At 33.2% G+C, this 23558-nt stretch overlaps 1 protein-coding gene across 1 annotated transcript in view; it reads right to left on the bottom strand.

Annotated features, from left to right (window-relative positions):
- PCLO (piccolo presynaptic cytomatrix protein) overlaps positions 1 to 23558 on the bottom strand; it is a 539133-nt gene that overhangs the window by 213769 nt on the left and 301806 nt on the right. The window contains exons 8-9 of the mRNA XM_027838890.1: positions 11084 to 13283; positions 775 to 911 (exon numbers count right to left, since the gene is read on the bottom strand). Of these exons, the coding sequence (XP_027694691.1) occupies positions 775 to 911; positions 11084 to 13283 (2337 nt within the window). The remainder of the gene's footprint in view (positions 1 to 774; positions 912 to 11083; positions 13284 to 23558) is intronic.

Genomic DNA, 23558 nt, shown 5'->3' on the forward strand with positions numbered 1-23558 from the left:
ACAGTGGTAAAGAATAAGTGGATATAGGGACAACTAGGTGGCACAGTGGATAAAGCACTGGTCCTAGAGTCAGGAGGACCTGAGTTCAAATCCAGCCTCAGACAAATAACACTTACTAGCTGTGTGACCCTGGGCAAGTCACTTAAGCCCAATTGCCTCACCAAGAAAGGAAAAAAAGAATAAGTGGATAAATGAATGAAAATAATGGGTTTAGACATCTTTGTTTTATACTTTTGTTACAATGGACATTAAAATGGATTGTGATCAAGAAATATTGAAGAAACATGAAATAATTGAGTTTTTAGCCATTACATTCTTGTCTTTCTTTATTTGTCTGAAATCAATTTTAATTTGGAGCTCATGTTGACCTAAAGTTAGTATTGGATAATGATATTATGCAGGGGCCCATTTTCAAGGTAAGCAATAAATCAAGGTAAACTTTTTTTTCTAATTGATGTAAAATAAGTTACGTCAATGAAATGATCTGGTGTTGGAATTCTAGAATGATGTTTACTTATTAAATCTATTATGTTATGGATATGTCATTGTCATGCAATGCATTATGATGCAATTGTCATTATCAATTGCAATTAGATTATTTTAATTTGGGCAGGGTCACATGATGTCATTACTTTTTTTAACTAAGAATTACAAAGGCTCAAATTGTGATTTCATTAGTAAAATTTCATTTTGATTTAAGAAAATTGAGAGCATTTAGGGTAGAATTTGACCTTTTAGAATGATTTAAAAGGGATAATTTGATGAAGTACTTACTTGTTCTTGATGTTGGCTGAGGGGTCTTGAATGAATCAGTCTTTCTGGCAGTTTCCGGTCAAGACCATGTCCATTTTCTAAACGAGTTTCCCTGGGCTTATCAAACCAATCTGTTTCCTCACGGCGTAGATGATAGGCTTTGGAAACCAAGGAAATGTCAAATGTTCCAACCCAGATGAACAAAGGAGAAGAGAGGGCAAAAAATGACCCATAATACAAACATGCATTTTTTAAATTGCTCATGCAGTTAAAATACAATTTCCAGTGACAGCAAGACAGGATTTTCAAAGTACCACCACCAATAATAAAAACCACTAAAATAATATATCCCTATGGAGTAATATAATATGAGAGGATCATGTCACAAATATATGTTATATTTAAAAGTCTCTGTCAGATAATTTTATATATGAAGAAAATCTTAGAGAACATTTTAAGCATTCAGTTCAATGCAATGATGGTTTCAGTGGTCTAAATATTTGTTAGACTTTTCTACATCTAAAGTAGAAACTTAAAATAAAAAATAAAATATTCACAAGTTAATTTTGCCTTCTTGAAATATCATAGAGAAGTTTTTACATTAATTTTATTCTCAATATAAGATTCTCACTAATCCTATAGCAGTGAGGAGGAAGCTACTACTTTTCTTGTCCTGTATTACCATCTTTTCATTCATTTAAAAAAAAAACTTTATAAAAGATAAAATTTGGTTAGTTATATTTTCTATGTTTCTCTTTATATTGCCAATTTAGAGTGCCAATTTTTTTGTGTGCTTTTAAATTATTAGTAATTTTTGTCTTGTGTACAACTCTTTTTTTACCTTATAAGCATTGCTCATTTTCAGGTTTTCAGTTACAAATAGCCTAGTTTTTGGTAAACATGTATATTGTCAGAACAATATGTTTGTATGGTTATGTAGGTGGAATGGGGGTCTGATAGAATAAATTTCCTCTATCTCCTCCCAAATAATTATCACCTCCCAAATAAATTAGATAGTAGCAACTCCCACATTCAGTATATTCTATATTACAACTTTAATGCTGCCAGTGTAAGATAGATCCTAATACTTCTTCACATGTAGTTCAAATGGTAAGATTAACATATCGTGATAATCTGAACTGTGTATGAACTATGTATGTATGATACATTAGTGAGGCACTGTTCTTGAGATGAAGTCAATGAATACTATATAACAATGTGTCTAATACTATGGACAATATTTGTTTCACAATAAGACATAATTGTACTGTGATTATAAAAAATATACCAACCACAAAACTTCTATCTTGCTTTGAGAACTAGGTGGTCGCCATCCCAAGTAGGTTCAATTGTGTATTTCTAGTTTATTTTGTATGTGTGTGTGCATTTTTTCCCTTTTCAAATACCATTATAAGTACTAGGGGGATAAAAATGTCAAACAAGCAGATGAATTTTAAATGTTTCTACTTTTAAGCAACTAATATAGCTACAAACATTTCCCTAAAGCTGGAAAAGGCAAGGCAATGATACTTATTTTCTGTTGTTTTCTCCCACAAATTAAATGATCAATTTTTTGATCACTGAGAAATCCATGAAATTTTGATCTCTCTTACTTTGTTTTAATTTGACATTAATATAGCTAATTAATTCTGTAAGATATTAATCAATTCAATAGTTTAAAAAAAGATATTCAAACCAGTCATTTTACTAAATTGGTTGATAAATTTAACTGGTTCCCCTGTGAAGACAAGTCAAGAATGTAAGGAAAAATTCTATACTGCATTGCAGAGTGGGGAGTGGGGAGGACATCCTCTAAGGAAAAGAGATGAAATTTATACAATGATAAGCAAACTGATAGTTAAAAATTGTTTGATGAAAATGAAAAACAAAAACAAAAAACAAAAACCTCAAGCCATGGGGAGAGAAAAACAAAACAGAAATTGTTGCATGATGAGGTCAAAAGTCTATGTGGCAACTACCTGCTGCCTCCCTCCCCTCCACCAATGAATTTTATCAATTCACTTGGACAACTGGTCAGTTCATTTAGAAAAAAATCAGTCATACCCTTTATAGGCATCATATTGACAAAAATAGGCCATGGACTGCTTTTTAAAATAATTTTTGCATATTTGGATGTAATTTTCAGTGGACATTTTTGTCTTGGTATATTTTAACTTTTAAAAGGCAAGATTTTTATATCTATAATTTGCAAAAGTTATGTTTGGTTGTTTATTAATTTTATTATACACACTGAAGATATAGAATGCAGATAGTTTAAAACAACCTTATAAACCTTGTTTAAAACAACAATATAATGAAATGTGATTACATGAAGTATTTTTAAAAGATTTTCTTAGTCTAGAGAAATTGCTTCAGAGCTCTGATTTTTCTCATCAAATTGTAAAAATATTTTTCAGTTTAATAAAAATGAATTCTTATTTTAATTATTCATTTTACCCTCAGAAATGTGAGTACACTTTTAATAGATGCTCCAGGAATGAATGAAAAACATAAAATAAGTATTTTTTTTAAAAATCAAAACAAATAATTGTTATCTTGACTTAAAACATTAAAGTACTTGGAGAATATGTAATTTTCTAACATGTTATTTCCTAAAAATAATCCATGAAATGGTATAAGATATGAACTATCTTAAATAACATTGAAATAAATCTAAAATAATCTATGATACATTGAATACTTTTGCAAGCAGAGTATTGATGAAGTGAAATAATATACCAGTGTTTCAATTTCTTTTCTTTTCTTTTCTTTTTTACTATTTTGACTTTTGACCTGATTCTCTTTTGTTTCTTTAGAGCAAAATAACAGGTCCTTTTTGTCCAAAGTGAGGCAAAAATTAATAATTTTGTTATTTCCACAGGAGTAAATAATGGATAGAAAAGTCAAATTCTCATATAAATCCTCTGAGAACTTTCTTTTTGTGGATTTACATTAACTGAATCTTTGCTCCAATGTTCAGCATGTCACAATACTCAAATTAAAAATTCACCAGTGGTCCTTTTCTCCTCATTCTTCTGTGATGTCTGACATTTTAAACCAAAGTTTCTCCTTTGCTTTTTGTGACACAACTAATCTTATTCTTTTCCTGGTCATTCCTTTGGTGTCTCCATTTTTGTTCTTTTTCAAAAGCCACACCCAAATATGACCATACTCCAAAACCTTAGTCTTTGAATTTCTATTTTTTCTCTTATTCATAACCCTTGGGCATTGTTTCTCATAGTATCAACTATCTCCTTTATGCTGACTCTCAATTTGACTACACCTCTGGTCTCAACATCTCAGTTGAGCTCTAGTATTATAATTCCTACTGCATATAAATAAGACATCCCATTTAGAATTCTTTAGTACCCTGAGTTTTACATAGGAAATTTAATCTTCCTTGACCCACCAGAAATCTTGAACACAAACTGAGATAGCCAGACTCAACTAAGAAGTTTTACAAAAGCACAAGCATATCAGCATTCCATTTGGAATGTCAGGTTGGCCTAACATTTAATTTCCCCTGGTAATAAGAGACTTTCTAACTAGCACCCGTCTCATGCTGATATTAACATATCCTCACCCTATCTCCTAACATTGTTTCTTTATAATCTGTTATCATCAATTTGCCTCTCCTAGTTCAAAACCCCATCAATTCTACTTTCTTTTGAAATCTTAGCCCAATTTACTTCATCTCTAGCCTTTTTTTTCCTTACTTCAAGCTGTCCCACTAGTATACTCTTTGCTGTGGCCTCTCCCCTTTATCCTCAAATATTCCTCATTTCCTTCTACTTCTTAGATGAAATTTGGGTTTCCTCTAAGTATAATAATACAATGAAATTGATGGCTTTTTCTCAGTAAGACCTCACATTCAACCTAGATCATTCCAAAAGGAAAGAATTACTCTGTGCCTTACTTCCCACTGCTACTATTATTTTAAAACTAATATTCCATTACCAACTTTTGTTTTTATGTTATAATGATTTTTAATACACCCCCATGCTTTTCAAGACAACTGATCCATCATTAACTCTTGATGCAATCCATTAATTTGAATTTGCTATAATCCATTAATATACCAAGCTCTAAAATGCAATATCTTCTACCTCAGTGGTTCTGACATCTAGCTGACATTTTTCTCCCTAGCCTATATTCTCCTATTATCTTCAGCAACTGCAACATCCAGCCTGACAACACTTCTGACACCTATCATTCACAGTTCAATCATCTCCTTATCTAAAATTATTTTCATCTTCACCCTTACTTCACCCATTCATTAGCACAAAACAATCGAAACTTTTATACCTACAAATTCCTATTGTTTATTAATTTCAACACCGCTTGGATACATCCCCCTTTCCCCATTCTCACTGCCACCATCACAGACAATGTCTTCATCATCTCATATATGGATTACTACAAATCTCGTAGATCTTTACTGCACTCTTATCTTTACTCTTTCTGAAATTTAACTCGTCTGTATTGCATTTCCTAAAATATCACATTTGTCAAGAATCTATAATTTACTACCAAATCAAGCTGATACTCTTAGATAAGGCTTGCAAACAGTTTCAGGATCTTGTCTCATCTAAATCATTTGATTTCATTTTTTTACTGATGTTTCCTATAGATATGCTGAATTCCATTCCATGGACCTTTACTTATGTTGCTTTTCTTATTAGAAATGACCTATCTTCTTGGGTATGGGTGACTTGAAATCTATGCATATTTATCCCCTACTGAACTTACCAGGACTGTTTCAAATATATATCCTTGAAAAGAAAAAGACAAAGAAAAAAGTTTGCTTGGCTATTCCATTCTACACTAGTCTCTTTCTGACTTCTTGAAATTCCTTTGTCATGTATCATCCATATCAGGAAGTTTGACAATTTATTATGTTCTATCTTATTCTCTTGTCTCATGGGTTTCTGTTTTTCCTTCATAATGAGTTTGTAAACCTCATGCAGGCAAAGGTTTTATCTTGTGCTTACTTGGTACACTTCACAAGATTGTGCCTACCTTCTTGTAACTGTGGGGTGTCTGTTTTCCTATAGCAACACATCTTTATTTTAAAACAAATAAATACAAATGTGTTGACAATTTATGGAATAATTTTTTTCACCCTTAGGGCCATAACACTTCTAAAAAATCATTGTATTCATTAGAGTCAGCTTCTTAATTTAAATATCCACCCCTCACTCCATTTCTGAGGGCACATTCTCTGAAAATGGGATAGAGAAGATCTTCTGCTAACACACCCATATTTCTTCTCCCCAGTCAAGGAAGTACATGTGACTGTTTGCTTTGCAAAAGTAGTTCCTGATGTTGAGGTTATGTAGAACAAGTATCATAACAGCTTCTTTGGCAAGACTAGGCATACCTGTTATCTAATTTCTTTGCACAACAGGGAATGTGAATCCATACTCTTCAGACAGTGGCCCTTCTTGTATATTAATAAACATTCTTTCTAAGCTTGAAACAAAAAACTAGACTATTGGCCTCAGTCTCTAAAATGCAAAATTATTATAAAATGTATTTTGCCTAAGAATTAAAGCTATTGAGGCAAATAGGAAATTACTTAACATTTCTCATGAAGAACTATTAGGTATGTTCTTAGGTCTTCCAAAGTCAGGTCACATTTATTTTGTTAGTCTCTCAATATTTTAAATGATGCATCTTTTAAGTAGGTCATGTCCCTAGTTTAAGTTGTCTAACATTAAAAAATATCCCTTTTGAGTAGAAAATTTATTTTACATTGCAAGGAATTTTAATTTGAATGAATAAGTGAAAAGGAGAACTTATTTCAAAGCTTATATGTTTGAAATATTTATCTTGATGCTCAATTTATTATTATGTGCTTACTGGCCTTGGAGGAGAGTTCTCTACCTTGTCATAATAAATGTGAATAAAAACACCTAGAGCCTAATACATATGTTTATATATTTATATATACACACATGCACGCACATATGTATGTAAACACACACATGAAATCCCTTTTAAATTGTTCAAATACTTATGAAATGTTCTAAATTCTTATCTTTTAGAAACTGATGCTTATCTAATTTCTAAATGCAGTGACATTTTTATTTATTCAGTTCTTGACTTCTTTGACTCTTCAGTAGCATTTTAGGTATCTGACATTTTTTAACTTCATGGCTACTTGGGCATTGTACTACCATTTTTTCCCCTCTAGCTTTCTTAATATCTCAGATTGCCAACCAATTAAAATTCAACTCACTTTCTCTGACATTTGAATATACATTACCTATCACACTTACTCCTCTTTTACCAATTTTACTTCCCATTACTCCTCTATCCCATATGCCTATTTTGTAACCAAAATGAAATACTCATTTGTACTATTATGTGCCTTCAATTTCCTATTTCTACCACTTTGATTGTGAAAGTTAGTAAGCTCAGTAATATTTTTTTCTCTCATATCAATCTGATACCCTACCTGTCCTTTAAGGCCAGCTTACAATTGATGGCCCTGAAGCCTTTGATCAAAAGTAGAATTATCCTCTCTGTCCTCTGAACTCCTAAATATTCTACTATTTGTTACATTTTTTCTTGTTTTATAGATATGAGTTTGGGTCTTACTTTAGTTTTATGACTAGACTGCAAATTCCTTGAAAGATAAGAACATTTATTATGTATTCCTCATAGTGTCTCTCAGAATGCCTTGGATATAACAGGTACTCAATAAAAATTTAGTGAATAAATGAGTTGGTACATTACTACAAAAATTAACAAAATTTAAATTATTTATGTCTATGTGGAAAGGAGAGAAACAATAGTAGCATTTAGAGGATGTTTAGTATCGTTCTAATTATGATAAGCATCAATTTTGTTACATTGAAGCATATCCCTCCCCAGGTCCTCATTAGAAGTTACTAAATCAATTTTAAAATCTATGTTGTGCTCTATGTTGGACCAATTTTAGCTCTAGCTAATAATTTACTAAAATAAAGAAATTTTTTATGATATGTAATTCTGAAGAAAGAATACAAGCTATACCCAGTAATCCATTATTGAATTAAACGAGGTACAAAAGTACTCAATTGTTTATCCAAATCATATTCTCCATCTACCTCCCAATTTATCCCAGCTTACACTCTTTTCTCTTTCGTCATTTGTTGATTTCTAATATTAACATTTTAAAAAGAAAAACTTTTAATACTTGAATTAAATTAATCCACTGCCTATTTTTGTGCATGGCTTGAATTCACTTGTAAGATGCACAGTTCTGATAATATTTATAAACATGGGGAAATGAGTTTGTTTTCCAGGTTGCCTCTATAAAGCTATGGCAAAAAAAAAAAGAAAGAAAAAGAAAACAAAGACTGATTTAATTGCATTTGACTCCTTATGATTGCTCCATGAGAAAATGAACTAATATATTTGAATACCCCCTTGCTTATGGTGAACCAAAGTCATAGAGATGAAGTTTATTTTCAGTTTCTATCCAATTCTGTATTGCTCATATAAACCCACCACTTACAAATTTCCATTTTCTGACTGTTTAAATGATTTGATAAATCAAGTAAAAAAATCAAAGCAGACCTTCAGTAATAAAAGCAAAACTCAGAGACAACTAAAAAAATATATAATAACCTACATGAGAACAGTAATTAGTTTTACTTGAAGTATCACTATAGAAATGACATACAATTAATCAGAATGCATCAAAAGCTGAAACCTATTGATGCAGTGGATTTGAAAAGGTTTGTGTTCCTTAAAGGACAAAAAATAATTAATAGGTGATCTTAAATTAATTTGCCTGTGATAAATACTTGACATTTTAATTAGTAATTTCATTTAATATATAAAACAAAAAAAACCATCCCCAAACTATCTTTAATGTTAAATATTACTGTCAAAATTATACATGGGTTGGCCAAATCTTTCTTGCATCAGACTGCACTATACTCATTAAAAGGAAAATTTGCCTTTTCACCATCATGTAAAATGAACCAAGATTGTATAATCTCCATTAACAATTCTGGTTTATGGAAGGGAATGATGTGTAACTCTGTCAGGTTGGTAATGAGATGTGACTACTGCAATATTAGGGCATTCTATGAGACACACAGAGTTTGTGTTTTACCCATAGTCACTACATTTTATTATACTTTAACAAACAGCATAAATCTGTAGTAATTTTGTGATCCTGTAACTTAACTTTATTATGGTGTAAAAGATCTTGGTTTAAAGACCTGCTCCTTTACTTACCTTATATTTCATAATGAAAGTTAAGTTAGGGTGATTGTCAAGTTAGGGTGGTTATAGCCATTGCATTATGCAAGGTAGAATATATAAATTAATCACTTTAAGAATTTATTCAAGGCATATAGAATCTCAGAACAATTGAAAAAAAAACAGCTTTAAAGGCTATCTTTTCATATGTAGGGTTTACAAAAAAAATCTTTGAATTAAAAAAAAGAATAGCAGATGTTTGATTTGGTCAAGCACTATATTGCTCACTTTTCAATGGTTTCTTTTGGTACCTGTAGATAAGTCTTTATTATACTGATGTTGTAAGTTGGAAAGAAAAGTGTGGCTTCACATATTGTGAAACAAAAATGAGTTCTGTGAGATAACTGGAAAAATGTTTTCTATTTCATATTACAATAAAGTAGCAAATATTTTAAAAACAAAATGAAACATTGTTGAACAGAAATATTTTGCTAATTGGAAAGCATGAATTAATCACGAAAGAAAACTTATTTCATGTCATGCACATTTTTCTTTTGAGATAATCATATATGCAAGTAGTAAAAGGCATGCATTTTTATTTTATGATACATTAACACAATAACATGAAAATTTATAGCAAGCATTTATTAATTTTACAATTTCCCTGTTTCATTCAATGTCCAGGTGACTTTTATTAATTTTTTCTGCTTTATATTTTAAAGAAATTTCATATTAAATCTTACATGTTTCTGACATTGTTGTAATCAATACATTTCTATATTTTGAAAATGATTACTGTCAGATCGATGACCTCTTTTAACATAGTTTAGACAACCACAACAAGTATCATTTCATATATTTAATACTTTATCACATGAAAAATCAACAATTCAGTCCTCCTTAAGCTTTGTATAAATAATGCTACATAGTTGTATACTAGAAACATTTACATGTTTTGAAATCATGTAAACAAAACATCCAAGATATCTGACTGAATTTTTGGTATTTCATTGACCTCTTTTGTCAACAGGTAGACAGAGTCTTTAGGTGTTATTTAGCTTAATAAAATATTATATCATATTCATTATTCATAATTCTTCATTTTATCATTTAATTATCTGAAATGAACAAGTTACTCTGATAATAGCAGTATCTTTTTTTAATGGTTGTTGAAGAATCATCTTACCTTTCTCTAAGTCGACAACAATGTTAAAATGATGCTTACATAAAAATTCTGCAAAAATATTAAAAACTGTAGACATTTAATGCCATAAACTCTAGCTGATTTAATCAACTCATTCAAACAACAATTAAATGAAAGAGGAAAAATCAATCAAATGGACTCTGAGTAACTCAATTGACTGGTCAGTAAAATAAAAATGGTCAATCCAATGGCCCTCTATAGACCAAGAGAAATATAATTTTATTATTATATAAACTTTTCTAAAAGCAATAATTAAATGATTCTCTCAGATCCTATGAACTCTGAAGTTGCTTTCATGTCTAAGTTATAAGTTCTATGACTCTAACTATTTAAATTCAAGAGGAATGTCAAATTATCACTGGCTGATTAAGTCTCATTAACCTTTAAATATGGTTTTTGAATGACAAGACAGGAACTAATAAAATTGCAGAGAGTAAAATTCAACAGGGAAATACTATTAAGTTTAGGACTTATTAATTTAACAAAGCAAACGGAAGGAAATTGATCATGATCTTTCAAAGGTATAAACAAATTTTAGAGGGAAAATTTTTGAGTTAATTTCAATAACTAAAGTTCCACCTATGAATGTAAGGGACGACCATGTTTTATTTAATAGTAGCTATTTGATAATGACTTTATATAAGGAGACACCAGAACATATGCAAAGAAATCAAGGGGAAACCAGAACAGGAAGAGAAATATCAACAACAACAACAACAACAACAACAAAAGAACAAAAATAAAACATGCTTTCAAATCTACACACAATACAGACTCTCTCTTTACAAAAAATAAAATTAAAATAAATATACAAACAACACACCAAGAAAACAGGAAGAATAAGTCCTTGAAGAAGGACAATTAGACATGCAGAGAAATGAGGATCTGTGTTTTGATAGGAATGTAACAGCATGGAGCCTAGTTTACCTTCACTGTCTGACATAGCATGTTGGAAGTCATCCATGATGAATGCTATATCCCGATCATAGCCTCGAGTCCGTGACTCTTCTCTCATATGCTGCTGAACCTCAGGCAATGAGTGACTTGATCCAAACTGATCTCTGGTATCAGCAGATATTGGTGGCAGTGGTCCAGCTGCAGCTCTTGCCATTCCCATTGGCTGGCCAACGGGGCTCAAAGGACTTTCTTCTTCTGAGTTCTGAGCAACAATTGGTATTCTTCCTCTGCTCTGGCTAATAGGCAGACTTGTCGGTTTAGTTCTGCCAGAGGGTGTCACATGACTAAAAGAAACATCTAATGCTTCAGCCTCTTGAGCCTTCAGTCTTAAAGAAGAGCTTGATGAATCTCTCTTTATGGATAAATCAAGTCCATAGACAGAGGAGGGTCGAGAAGAAGGCCTCGATCTAGTGCCACTACTATAAGGCTTGTCTGCCTCATCCTGTAACGCTGACCGGATTGTGGAACCTAATGTGCCCAAGCCTGTTCCAAGGGATGAAGTAAGGGATGATCCTATGAATTTTTGTTGGTCTGTGATATTTTTCCTAAGGCCAAAAGTAATATCATCCTGAAGAAGTCTTGCCCTGGAGGAAATGCCTCCAACTGATGGAGAGCTAGAAGTCATATAACTTGAATAATCAGGTTCAAGGTCTCTACTTTCTTGAATTGGTGAAAATTTTGACATTTTGGGGTCAATTAGTGATTTTTTATGCTTTGCCTGCTTTTGATAAAGGATTGCTGCTGGAAGTTGTTTTGCTGCCTGTTTTTCAAGTGTCAATCTACTAATGCTATATTTCTCTGATTTGGGGAAATGCCTATAGCTAGTATCTGCATGGTAATAATGGGAAAGACCAGTAAGATGGTCTAAACTTTCAGCACCACGACGGAATTCCTGCTTGATCTGATGTTTCAGAAGTTTCAATTCATAGGGATCATCCATTGGGTCTTCATCTGCTTTTACGTAAGAATGCAGTCTGGAAGAAGTCTGTAAAGGGGCCAGAAAATCTGTAACTTCTTGAGTTCTGCGTGCCTCTGTTGTTTGAAGGAGGTGGTCAGTTTTTGTCAGATCCTTATCATGAAGGCTAAATGCAGTACTAAGGGCTGCTGTACCCTTAGTAAGCTCGCCAATATCATCAATTAATAGATAATTGCGTGGTGAGTGATGTTCTATATCTGCATAGAAAGAATCTGCCGATATGCTTGAAATTGGACTGCCTGCTATGCTGCTTCTTTCCTCTAAACCTATTCTTAAGTCTAAACTATTGTACTTACTACCAAGGTGGGAAACTGCATAAGTATTCTCGGTGGAAACCGGTGCTATCATCAGGGGTTGGTTTCGAATGACCTCATAATTAGATGTTATTTTAGGTTCCAAATACAAGGTAGACTGCCTTGGCTTTTGCTGTATTACCATCATCTGGGATGGGAGTTGATATGAAGGCTGTGGAGTTGGTGGAGGCTGTGTTTGTGGTGTGAAGGACATTGTCGCCACAGTTTGGAAAGTGGGCTGGGTCTGATAAGGGGAAACCTGCTGATGGTATAAAGGCTGCTGTTGGTAAGGAGACTGTTGGGTATACTGAGTTGGTGCTTGTGTAGGAAGAGCAGGGGAGGAGAACTGATACTGGGTGTAAGGACTTGTTGGTGGAACTAATTGAGATTCTGGCTGTGTTTGTGGTGGCATAAATTGGTTAAATTCAGTTTGGGGTGCAGTTCTTGGTCTTTCCAGACCATGCTGACTTTCTATTCGGGTTGGCCTAGTGCTACTTACTTCACTATCAGACATATAATCACGATCCTCAGCTACTCCCTGGAGGTAGGCTCTCTCTCTCTTTTCTCTTTCCTTTAAAAGGGCTTCTTTTCTTCTGTTGATTCCCATTTCCAAGTACCGTAACTTTGCATCGATCTCTTTTTCTTCCTCATCTAGTTCAGCTTGCTTCTTCCTGAGCTTTGCTGATTCCCTTTCCACAAGGTCGAGTTCTCTATCTATATCCTGGAGGATTTTGGCTCTTGCCATTGTATTAGTTCTGCAGATTCTTCTTCGGGAAACAGAACCCATGGTGCTGTATGCTGATGGGGTCCCTGAGGAACTTTCTTCAGGAGGTGGATTTGGTAGTGTCCTCTTTACTTTCTTCTGGGTACCAGAAGCTGTCATGGTCTGAGAACCTTTGGTCTGCAATTGAAAAGAAATGGGAATTGATCAGAAAACTGAAGAAAAAATTCATAACTGGCATTTAAAAAAATTCCCTTTCATTTATCTGACAGCTATGGCTATAATAATAAAATTCTTCATTCTTTATCTGGTTTCCTCATTCTACTTCATTTAACTCAATTTTCATCAAATGTAACTAATTGAAGCATAAAACTCCCTTTTTATGTCTTTGAGTATAGATATTCATCATTATATTATTTGCAATATAAAAATGTTATCATGTGGTTTATGTAGTTTTCATTTTTAAAAGGTGATATGATTATAAATATTTATATTATACAAATATTGTATATATATTAAATAACATTTAAATTGAAGCCAGATATATGTATTTGTCTTAAAAATTCAGGATGTTAAATATTGTTGTTAGCCATTCTAAAATTTAAATGATACTTGAGTGAAAATGCAAGTTCTTCACTCAAAATAGGTGTGAATTTGAAAAGGTGAAAATAAATTTAGAATGCTGCATTTAGTTTGAGCTCTCCTAGTAATAAGATCCTACTAAATGAATAGTTCAGAACATAAAAAAAAATGTTATAAGAGACTCCTTTATGAGAAATGAGTATTATAATAATAGCATCTCATATTTATTTGCCAATCTAGAATTTCAAAATGCTTTTCAATAATGTCATTTAATCTTCAGGACAACCCTCAGAGGCAGACAATATAGCAGTTATTATCCCCATTTTATAGATGAAGCATGTCTTGGAGATGGTAAATAATTTACCCAAGACCATACAATCAATAAGTGGAAGCAAACCTAGTAAGGAGCAGCTAGATTGGTGCAATGGATAGAACAGTGGGCTTGGAATCAGGAAAACTAATCTTTCTAAGTTTAAATCTGGCCTCAGATACCTGCCAGCTGTGTGACTGAGAATAAGTCACTTAACGCTGTTTGCTTTTAGTTTCCTCATCTGTAAAATGAGCTGAAGAAAGAAATGGAAAACCACTCCAGCAACTTTGCCAAGAAAACCTCTAATGGTCATGAAAAGTTAGAGATGACTGAACAATAATACTCAGAGTCTGACATCTGAGTCCCTAACTTTGCCACCTTGTTTTCTCATCTGATAAATCAATGGTTAGCTCTAATGTTTAGGAAACTTTACTTGGGAAGATATTCCTCTCCTAGTGGTTTTTATATTTGTACAGTGCTGCTACCATAAGAAACTTGAGTTGCCATATGTAAAACTTTTAATTAGGAATATTTGAAAATAGCAATATCAATTATTACTGAAATAGGAAAAGAAGAGGAAGACTAAACAATAAGGAAGAGAGTGAAGGGAGCTGGAAGAATAGCTAATTATAAACTGTAATATATGGTGACGATTTCATTTGAGAAACAAATGACCCTTAGACCAAATTCTATTTTCCAAAATTACTTAAGCCAACATTCCATAACAATGACTCAGCTACATACATTTGCAATTGAAAGAGTGAAGAGATGTTACTTATGATATGCCACCTGTAACTGTTAAAGTATTATACACAAGAGAGAGTGCTCAGTCTATGGGAATGAGGAATTTTCAAATGAAAGGAAAATCAGGAAAGGCAAGTCACACAAATGGGTGTACAAGCTGGAAATAAATTTACAGATCTAATAAGACAAATTCATAAATGATACACCTGAAATAATTCACAGATTACTTAAGAGTTAAAGATATATTTGTGACACATCCCTTACTTGTTTCCCTCTCTTTCTCTAATAAACTAACTGATTGAGCAGTCACTATATGCAATGGGATCACATTAGGCCTCATAAGGGACATAATGATAAAAAGAACATAATCTCTGACTCTTAGCCATTTGTAATCAAGGAATTATTACTGAGGATTAAGTGAGAGATGTTAAATACAAGCACACATAATACAATATCAGATGTCAACATGCATTTACTAAGCCCCTACCATATGCCAGGTATGTACTAAACACTAAGGGATATAAAGAATGGTTAAAAACAAAAACAGTCCCTGCCTTTAAGAAGTTCATAATCAAATTAGTGTTGCATAATATTAATATGTAACTATCCTCTTTCCCAAACGCAGACACATATATACACTCACAACAGAAGTAAATGCTAATCATAATGAAGTTGTTTCTGAGTATATGTGTTTAAGAAATGGATTATGCTGATCCAACCATTTTAGAGAGTAATTTGGAACTATGCCCAAAGGGCTATAAAAATGTGCATCTCCTTAGACCCAGCAATAGCACCCATAGGGTTGTATCCCAAAGAGATCATATAAATGGGAAAAGGACCCATATGTTCACAAATATTTATTGCAGTTCTTTTTGTGGTGGCAAAGAATTGGAAATTGAGGGGATACACATAAATTGAGGAATGGCTGAACAAGTTGTGCTATATGAATGTAATGGAATACTATTGTGCTATAAAAAATGATGAGTAGAAGTACTTCAGAAAAACCTGGAAGGACTTGTGTTGAGTGAAGTAGGCAAAACCAGGAGAACACTGTACATAGTAACAGCCACATTATGTGTTGACTAACTTTGAGAGACTTAGCTCTTCTCAGCAATGCAAAGATCTAAGACGTCTCCAAAAGACTCATGATGGAAAATGCTATCCACATCCAGAGAAAGAACTATGGAGTCTGAATGCAGATTGAAGCACTATTTGCTCTTTTTTTTCTTCTGTTTCATTTTGTTTCTTCTTTCTTGTGGTTCATCCTATTGGTTCTAATTCTTCTTTATAACATAACTGATATGAAAATTTGTTTAATAGGAATGCATATGTAGAGCCTATATCAGATAGCATGCCATCTTGGGGGGTGGAAATGGGGAGGGAGCGGGAGAATATTTAAAACTCAAAGCTAATGGAAGTGAATGTTGAAAACTAAAAATAAATAAATTAATAAAAAAGAAATGGATTATGAGTCATTTGAGGATCCTGGATTTTAATTGCCATTTAGAGGAATAATATTGAAAGGTGGGAGGAGGAAACCTATTTCAAAGAAATGGAGTACTATATTTAAGGAGAAGGGAAAACCAAATATAATCCATGGCAAAACCCTTGAGAATGGTACATATTATAACCTTCATTTTTCCTTTTTCTTGTTTCAGAGTAAAGAAAGATAACTCAGGTCCTCAAAGACTGGTCAACTGAGCTCAGTATCTTGGGAAACTGCTAACGCAAGTCATTGAACAATAAACCGCAATGATCATAGAGATGGGAAGTGAAAGGCAGAGGGTAGAAATCAATGTGGTTTTGTAAGGAGAAAATCATGACAACCCAGTTTAATTTTCTGCAGTGATAATGCAAAAGGCCATGCAGATAAGGAGAAAGTAATAGATGTAATCTAGCTGGCCTTTAGCAAGCCTTTTTATTCTGTCCTGTATGACATTCCCATCAACAAGTTAAGAAGATATGGTCTTAATCACATAAATGTTAAGTGGTTAGGGAATTCCTCAAGGGATTTCATTTTAAAAAACCCAGATTGTTATTCATGGTTCAGCATCAACATGGAAAGTCATATGGACTGGAGATCCTCAGGGATAAGTTATTTCTTTGGATTAATTTAATATCTCTTGATTTATGTGAATGATAGACTTATGTATTCTCATCAAGATTAATATTTAGTGAAAACTCATTATTTTGAGGCAATATAATCAATAACATAGGGAAATTAAAAATAAATAATCTTCTCTTAGAGATCTTATAATCCATGTATAGAGATAACCCAAACACACACATGAAATTCATTTAACACTTACTAGTAGAAACAGTAGTAGGAAGGGCACCTGACTAGATGTCCTAAGATCTGGGTTCTAACATTGGCTAAAAGCTGTAACCTTCACCTTTCTTGCACAAATTATATCATTTGCCTTGCTTTGAGCTACACTGTCTTAGAGTCGTCAAGGACCTCAGAGGCCATGTCGTCACACTAGTCCAAGAAAAATTCCTATTAAAATAAGCTTGACATCCAAAATAAACTAGTCATCCAAATTTTGCTTAAACACTTCTAATGGAGAATCCATTGTCTCCTAAAATTGCTGATTGCATTTTTTTGGGTAGCTTTAACTGTTAGAAAGCTTCTCCTCATATCTAGATGAAATTTATATATTTATATTTTATAAATTTGTACTCAAATAAATGTATATAAAATTATATAAATAAATTTGTATCTTATGTCTTTTCCATGGGTCTAAATATAACAAACAGAATAATTATTCCACATTATAACCCTTCAAATATTTGCAGATATCTGTTATTCCCTATACAAAATTTATCTTCAAGTAGCATGATTTTGATGCTCAACCTTAACCTCAACAAGTAGCCTTCCTTTGGATGTTCTATGTCTTATCAATGTTATTCTAAAAAAGTGGTGCTTAAAACTTAACACATTACTACATATGTGGTCTGACTAGGGGAGAATACAGAGGCACTATCACCTCCATCTTTCTGGGATATATACCTTTATTAATACTGGATTCTTTATGATCCTATCAATCTATTGATTTATATTGATTGGGCAGATCCCTAAAATATTCAACTCTTTTTGAAGATGAACTGCTATCTTATCATGCCTGCTCCATCTTTGTCTTATGAATGTAACCCATATTTCAGAATCAAAACTCTAGGTTTATGTAGACCAGGATGAACTAGAGATACTATTTTTGACCCATGCTTCCACTGAAATTTTTCTCTGTAAATATAAGAATTTAACTCACATTTATATAAAGAAAAAAATGCCTTGAGCTCTCATAGAAATACTCTAAGGCTTTATCCATTAATGACTGCAACAATAACTAACACTTATTTAACACTTGTAAAGTTTGCACATACTTTTTTTCCATTTGATTCTTCGAATTATCCTTTAAGATAGGAGTTACATTATACCAATTTTACAGGAAGTACCATTAAGTGACTTGCTCAGCATCACACAATTAGTAAGTGTTTGTGCTAGATTTCAGCTCTGATCTTTATGCCTCTAATCTCAGTTCTTTAGCCACTATACCACCTAGCTGAATACATAAAAGATTCAGATCTTGACCCATAATGGTCAAGCCATCTCCTATTCCCAGTCTGGTGGGCTTTAATTTCCCCAAAGTTCTATATAATTATCCAAATTTATAGTACTACCTTTGATTTAAAGTCCTAGTGTAGGGAATAAAACACTAAGGTGTTAAAGTGTCAAATAATCCTCCTTTTTGATTAGTCCTACCTCCCACCATGAACCTATACAGTCCTCCAGAATGTTATCACCATGAGGATAAGCCCATAAGGGGAAAGCAATAGGGTTATAGAGACTTCACCCCTTTACTATGACCTGTACCATCTCTATTCTTCATAGTACCAAGGACGGTCAAGGTCTGGGTTTGATTCTCTAATTCATAGCTTTGTTCCTCACAGCTCCTTAGCTGCAGATCCCACTTATTCAAGTAATTCTTCTATCATTTTACTACTATTGCTTAGCTCACATTACTGTATTCTCTTGGGTTGATCCAGGTTTAGCTATCCTTGGGTTTAAATAGTACCCTAAGGCATATGCTTGCATAGTTTATGTGGCTGTTTGCTGCACACAGTTCCCTGAAGGGAACCTGTGGCTGTGTTTGCTTTCTTCCAGTGAACAGTCTCTGTGTGTCTAATCTCCCAGCTCAATATAACTGTCTTTGTCTTTAGTGGGCATTTTAAATGCAAATTCAAAGGGTGAAGCCTGTGTATATGAAATGGTCATGAATCAATCAACCATCCTCAATTGGATACTAATGGAGCAAGTACATAAAGGTAAGGCACCCTGAAGGTTAGCGTTGCAACCCAATTCTGGATATTTCTTTGAATGTCTAGGAGATTTTAATAGTTTCTGTTGCTTGGCTTCCATAACTTTTAGAGCAATTTATAAAATCCTTTGAATGGCATCCTTACTAAACACGCATAATATTGGGAGATTAGTTGATGCAGAAAATGTGCTTACATATATGTGTGTATGTATGAATGTCATCATAGATTATTTCTTTTAACCTCTTCTAATCTCTACTGTACTATACTGTTACTCATTGTGCGATATGTGTATATAAATGGAGTTCAAAAAGTCTTACAGTGTTAACCTATTAAAGCTTACATAGCTATAACAACACATTATATGTGTTTATGCTTATACTCATTCAAAACATGTATGCATACATATATAGTATTTCTTTATCCATAGAGCTGAATATACTAGTATAAATGGGTTATACTTGTTCTCAAAAAATGTTTTATTTTTCTAAGAGACACTGGTAAACTAGAGTAAAATGGATGGCCCCTACTGAAAAAAAATCACTAAAATATCTGGTAAAAAAGTAAAAAATGACCAGCAATAATAAGGAGACAGAAGAAAGAGGGAAACTATTTTCTACATGAAGGGTCAGACATTGCCATTTCCTTAACTAGTCAAAAGTCATGAGATTGAATCAAAGTTTAGGACTGAAGATGAAAAGCACCAGCAAAGGATTATCATCACTAGAAGCATGACCTTGCTTTACTGATCAATAGTAGATATCTTTATCAGTGACTAGCAGTGAATCATGATTGTCTTGGAAAAGTAATCACCCTCTAGCACTGAATGCCTATAGAACTAGTAAAAGGAAAAGATAGAAGCCTCAATGTAAAGGTAATTAGTGGTTATAAAACCAGAATTTTAAGGTGTTTATGCAAAGTCAAGTGATAGAAGTATAGCCTAAATTTCTACTCAATTAAAAATACATAAATGACACTCAGTATTTCAGCAGTGACATTACTAAGCTTCAAGCTTTCCCTTCCTTGGCCTCTTGTCCATAGTTTTCTTCCCTGAAATCAGTTTGCTCTGAGTTGGGCAGTCAAGCAGAAAACTAGTTTCTTCCTCACTACAGGTGCCAGACTGAGAAACTCATTGTTTTCTCACTCTCCAGAAGGCCCCCAAGAGATAGTCTTTTTTATAACCACAAAAACTTGTCAAGTATTTAAAATTGATTATTGAAGAATTTTAAAAGTTTACTTTTCTTCATTTAGTTATTTGTTTGTAATGAATCAAATCAGATAGTCATATTTCCAATGAGAAAGGTTGAAATAGGGCCAAACACTGTATATCTATAAGCTATTTTAATTTTATCCCACTGAAGTGATTAAAATCTGAGAAAATATAGCCACTCTCTTGATTGGCACTTTCTTTGCCTCAGATATTACGTATATATAAATAAGATTCCTTGAGAAAACCTATCCTACCCCTTGTAAAATTTTGGGGACTTCTGATGAATATTACATCTAAAATATATCAGTCCAGATAATTTTCCCCATAAAGGTTTATTATAAAAATAGGTTTAATCCAGAAGGATTCCATAGCTACAGCTGATTCTAATGATATGCAAAATTCTCCAAAGAGAGAATTTCTGTCATAACCAATATCATGGTTCTCTCTTCCTAAAACAAAAGGGACCTTATATTATCAAACAAAAGATATAAAAGTCTTTCTATCTATTCCTCAAGATAAACTTTTAGTTCTTAGAACTGGCTGAAAGATAACGGAAATACCTAAAATTGAAGTGAGAAATCACAATATTCTTTAGAGCATTGTTCTCAATCTTTTTGGCCTCAGCACACCCCTTTGTACTCTCAAAAATAAGAACCGCTCAAAGAGTTTTGTTTATACTGATTTTACACATACATACACACAGTGATATTTATTGTATTGGAAATGAAAATTTTTGACCTTGTAATTCCCTAAAAATTGTTTTCTCCACCTTTTTGACATTTAAATTGTTCTATCTCTGATTTTGGGAATCAATCAGATATCTGTCTCAATTTTATTACAGCAAAAAATATGGAGAATCAATCAGAACCAAAGATGATGTTATAAAATGATGACTTTAATCAGGGTCCAAAAGAAGTGATTTAAAAGTTCAACATTAAAAATTCTAAAGCTTGGGGGCAGCTAGGTGGTGCGGTGGATAGAGCTCTGGTCTTGGAGTCAGGAGGACCTAAGTTCCTATCTGACCTTAGACACTTGACACTAGCTGTGTGTCCCTGGGCAAGTCACTTAACCGTGATTATCTCACCCCCTCCCCCCAAAAAAGTTCAAAAGCTGAGAACTTAGGAAGCATAGTTGTTTATGGTCAAAAAATGGATTCATCAAATAGAACACTTAAATGCCACAGTCAAGTAATCCATTCTATTTAATAGCTACCAATGTCTCACTGTGGTAGGCAGATTAGAAAGAGTTCAGAAACACAGAATACTAGTGTAATTAAAAATCATTTAACCCAACCCCTCATTTTACAAAGTAAGGGTTGAATGTTTTTGCTGTTCTTCAGTTGTTTCAGGCATGTCTAACTCTTCATGCCTCCGTTTGAAGTTTTCTTGGCAAAGATACTGCAGTAGTTTGCCATTTCCTTCTCCAGCTCATTTTACAGATGAGAATACTGAGGCAAACAGGATTAAGTGACTTGCCTTGGGTCACATAGCTAGTAAGTGTCTGAGAACAGATTTGAACTCAAGAAGATTAGTCTGGCTGAGTCCAGATCTGGTGCTCAATCTACTGCTTCACTTAGCAAGGGAACTTGCGACCTTGAGTCTTCAAGTGGCCCCCTAAATCCTCAAGTATGGCCCTTTGATTGAATCCAAACTTCACGGTATAATTCCCCTTAATAAAAGGATTTGTTCTGTAAAACTTAGACTCTGTCAAAAGGCCACACCCAAGGACCTAGAGGGCCACAGGTTCCCCATTCCTGGCCTAGCTCCTCTAAAGACTGAATAAAACAATAGGGAAAAAAAGACTGAATGTAACAATAGAAAAAAAAAAGATGAGAGGAAATGAGAACCTGTACCATGAAAACATAAAAGGGAAAATGAAAGGAGAGAAGGTAGAACATGGTGAGGGTCTTTCTACTTCCTGGGGCTCCCAAATGTGGAGTTATTTTAAACCTTCCTTTTGCTTCTCCTCTCCAATTAGTCATTTAGTATTCTAAATTGGGTTTCTGTAATATTAAATTAGTTTCTTTTCTAGATCTAAAGTTCTTTCCTTAGTCTAGCTCCTCAATCACTTCATATGTGACTGAATCCAACAACATTCTAGATGCTATTCCTGTTCTATTATATGTGTGATAGCCAGATAAATCTGTTTGAAATCCTTTACATGCCACTTTCCTTTTCAAGAACTTCCAGTGGTTTTCAAATGACCTCATACGCAGTCCAAAGTGCTTAATGCCTTTCTATAAAACTGGATGTTCAAGAAACTTGTTAAAAATCTGCATTCTATAGGTTCTAAACTTCATTTGTTTTGCATCTCTCAGCATGTACTTTACAACTTAAGCTAAATAAATGTGTTCACTATTCCTCTACATACCTGATTCATTCTTAATTCTCACCTTTGTACATTCTATTCTCCACTGTACTAATCTTAACCTTCTATTATTTATGGTCATTTCCTTCCTTAAAAATGCAATGTTAACAATCTTTCTGATTCTTCAATTACTTATTGATTTATTTTACTAATTTCCTAACACCTTATTTGTTATTTGTGCTCAATTATTTAACACTAATTTACATATCCCTTTGCAAGAGCCTCAAATCTATTTCATGTATATATCCTATATCTCAGTTTAGAACATAAATATCTGGTGGGAATCTAATCTTAGTATAACACTTTGTCTATGAATGACACTTAATAAATATCTTGGATGGACTTTGAGGAAGCTGGATATAACAACTCAATTCTGAACCCTAAAAAATATTAACTTAGGGCTGTTGATGCTTCAATTTGTATTTCTTCTAGCATGTATGAAAATATTTCATTTAGGTGTGTCAGTGTTTGTTTTTTCTTTGTGTTTTTGGAATGGAGAAAAGAAGCCGAGGAAAAGCAATCTCCTGAAACTCAAAGTGAAGGATATTGCTAGAGTCCTCCAATTGAAATTATCAATACATTTTAAATGCCAAATACTATAAATTCCATTAAAGTTATATAACATTGCAAATATAATGTAAAATTATCCAAACATAAGAATTGTGAAGTTTTTCATTTAAAAGGTATTTTTTGTCCTGTCATATCTAATGAAATGTTAGTATGGGATGTTACTCAACATCCAGATAAAACATCATTATGTAGAATTCAGTACACCACAAGAGTATTCTGCTTGCATTCTCCCACATATTATTTGTCCTGAGATTCAATGACATAATATATATTATGATATATAAAACCAAATATAGGGCCTGGGAGATCATTGAGTACTTGCTGGATCATCTGGCCTGAGCCCATTAATTGTGGGTGG

Source organism: Vombatus ursinus, unplaced genomic scaffold (genome assembly GCF_900497805.2).
Source record: "Vombatus ursinus unplaced genomic scaffold, bare-nosed wombat genome assembly UNPS02014830.1, whole genome shotgun sequence".
Lineage (NCBI taxonomy): Eukaryota > Metazoa > Chordata > Mammalia > Diprotodontia > Vombatidae > Vombatus > Vombatus ursinus.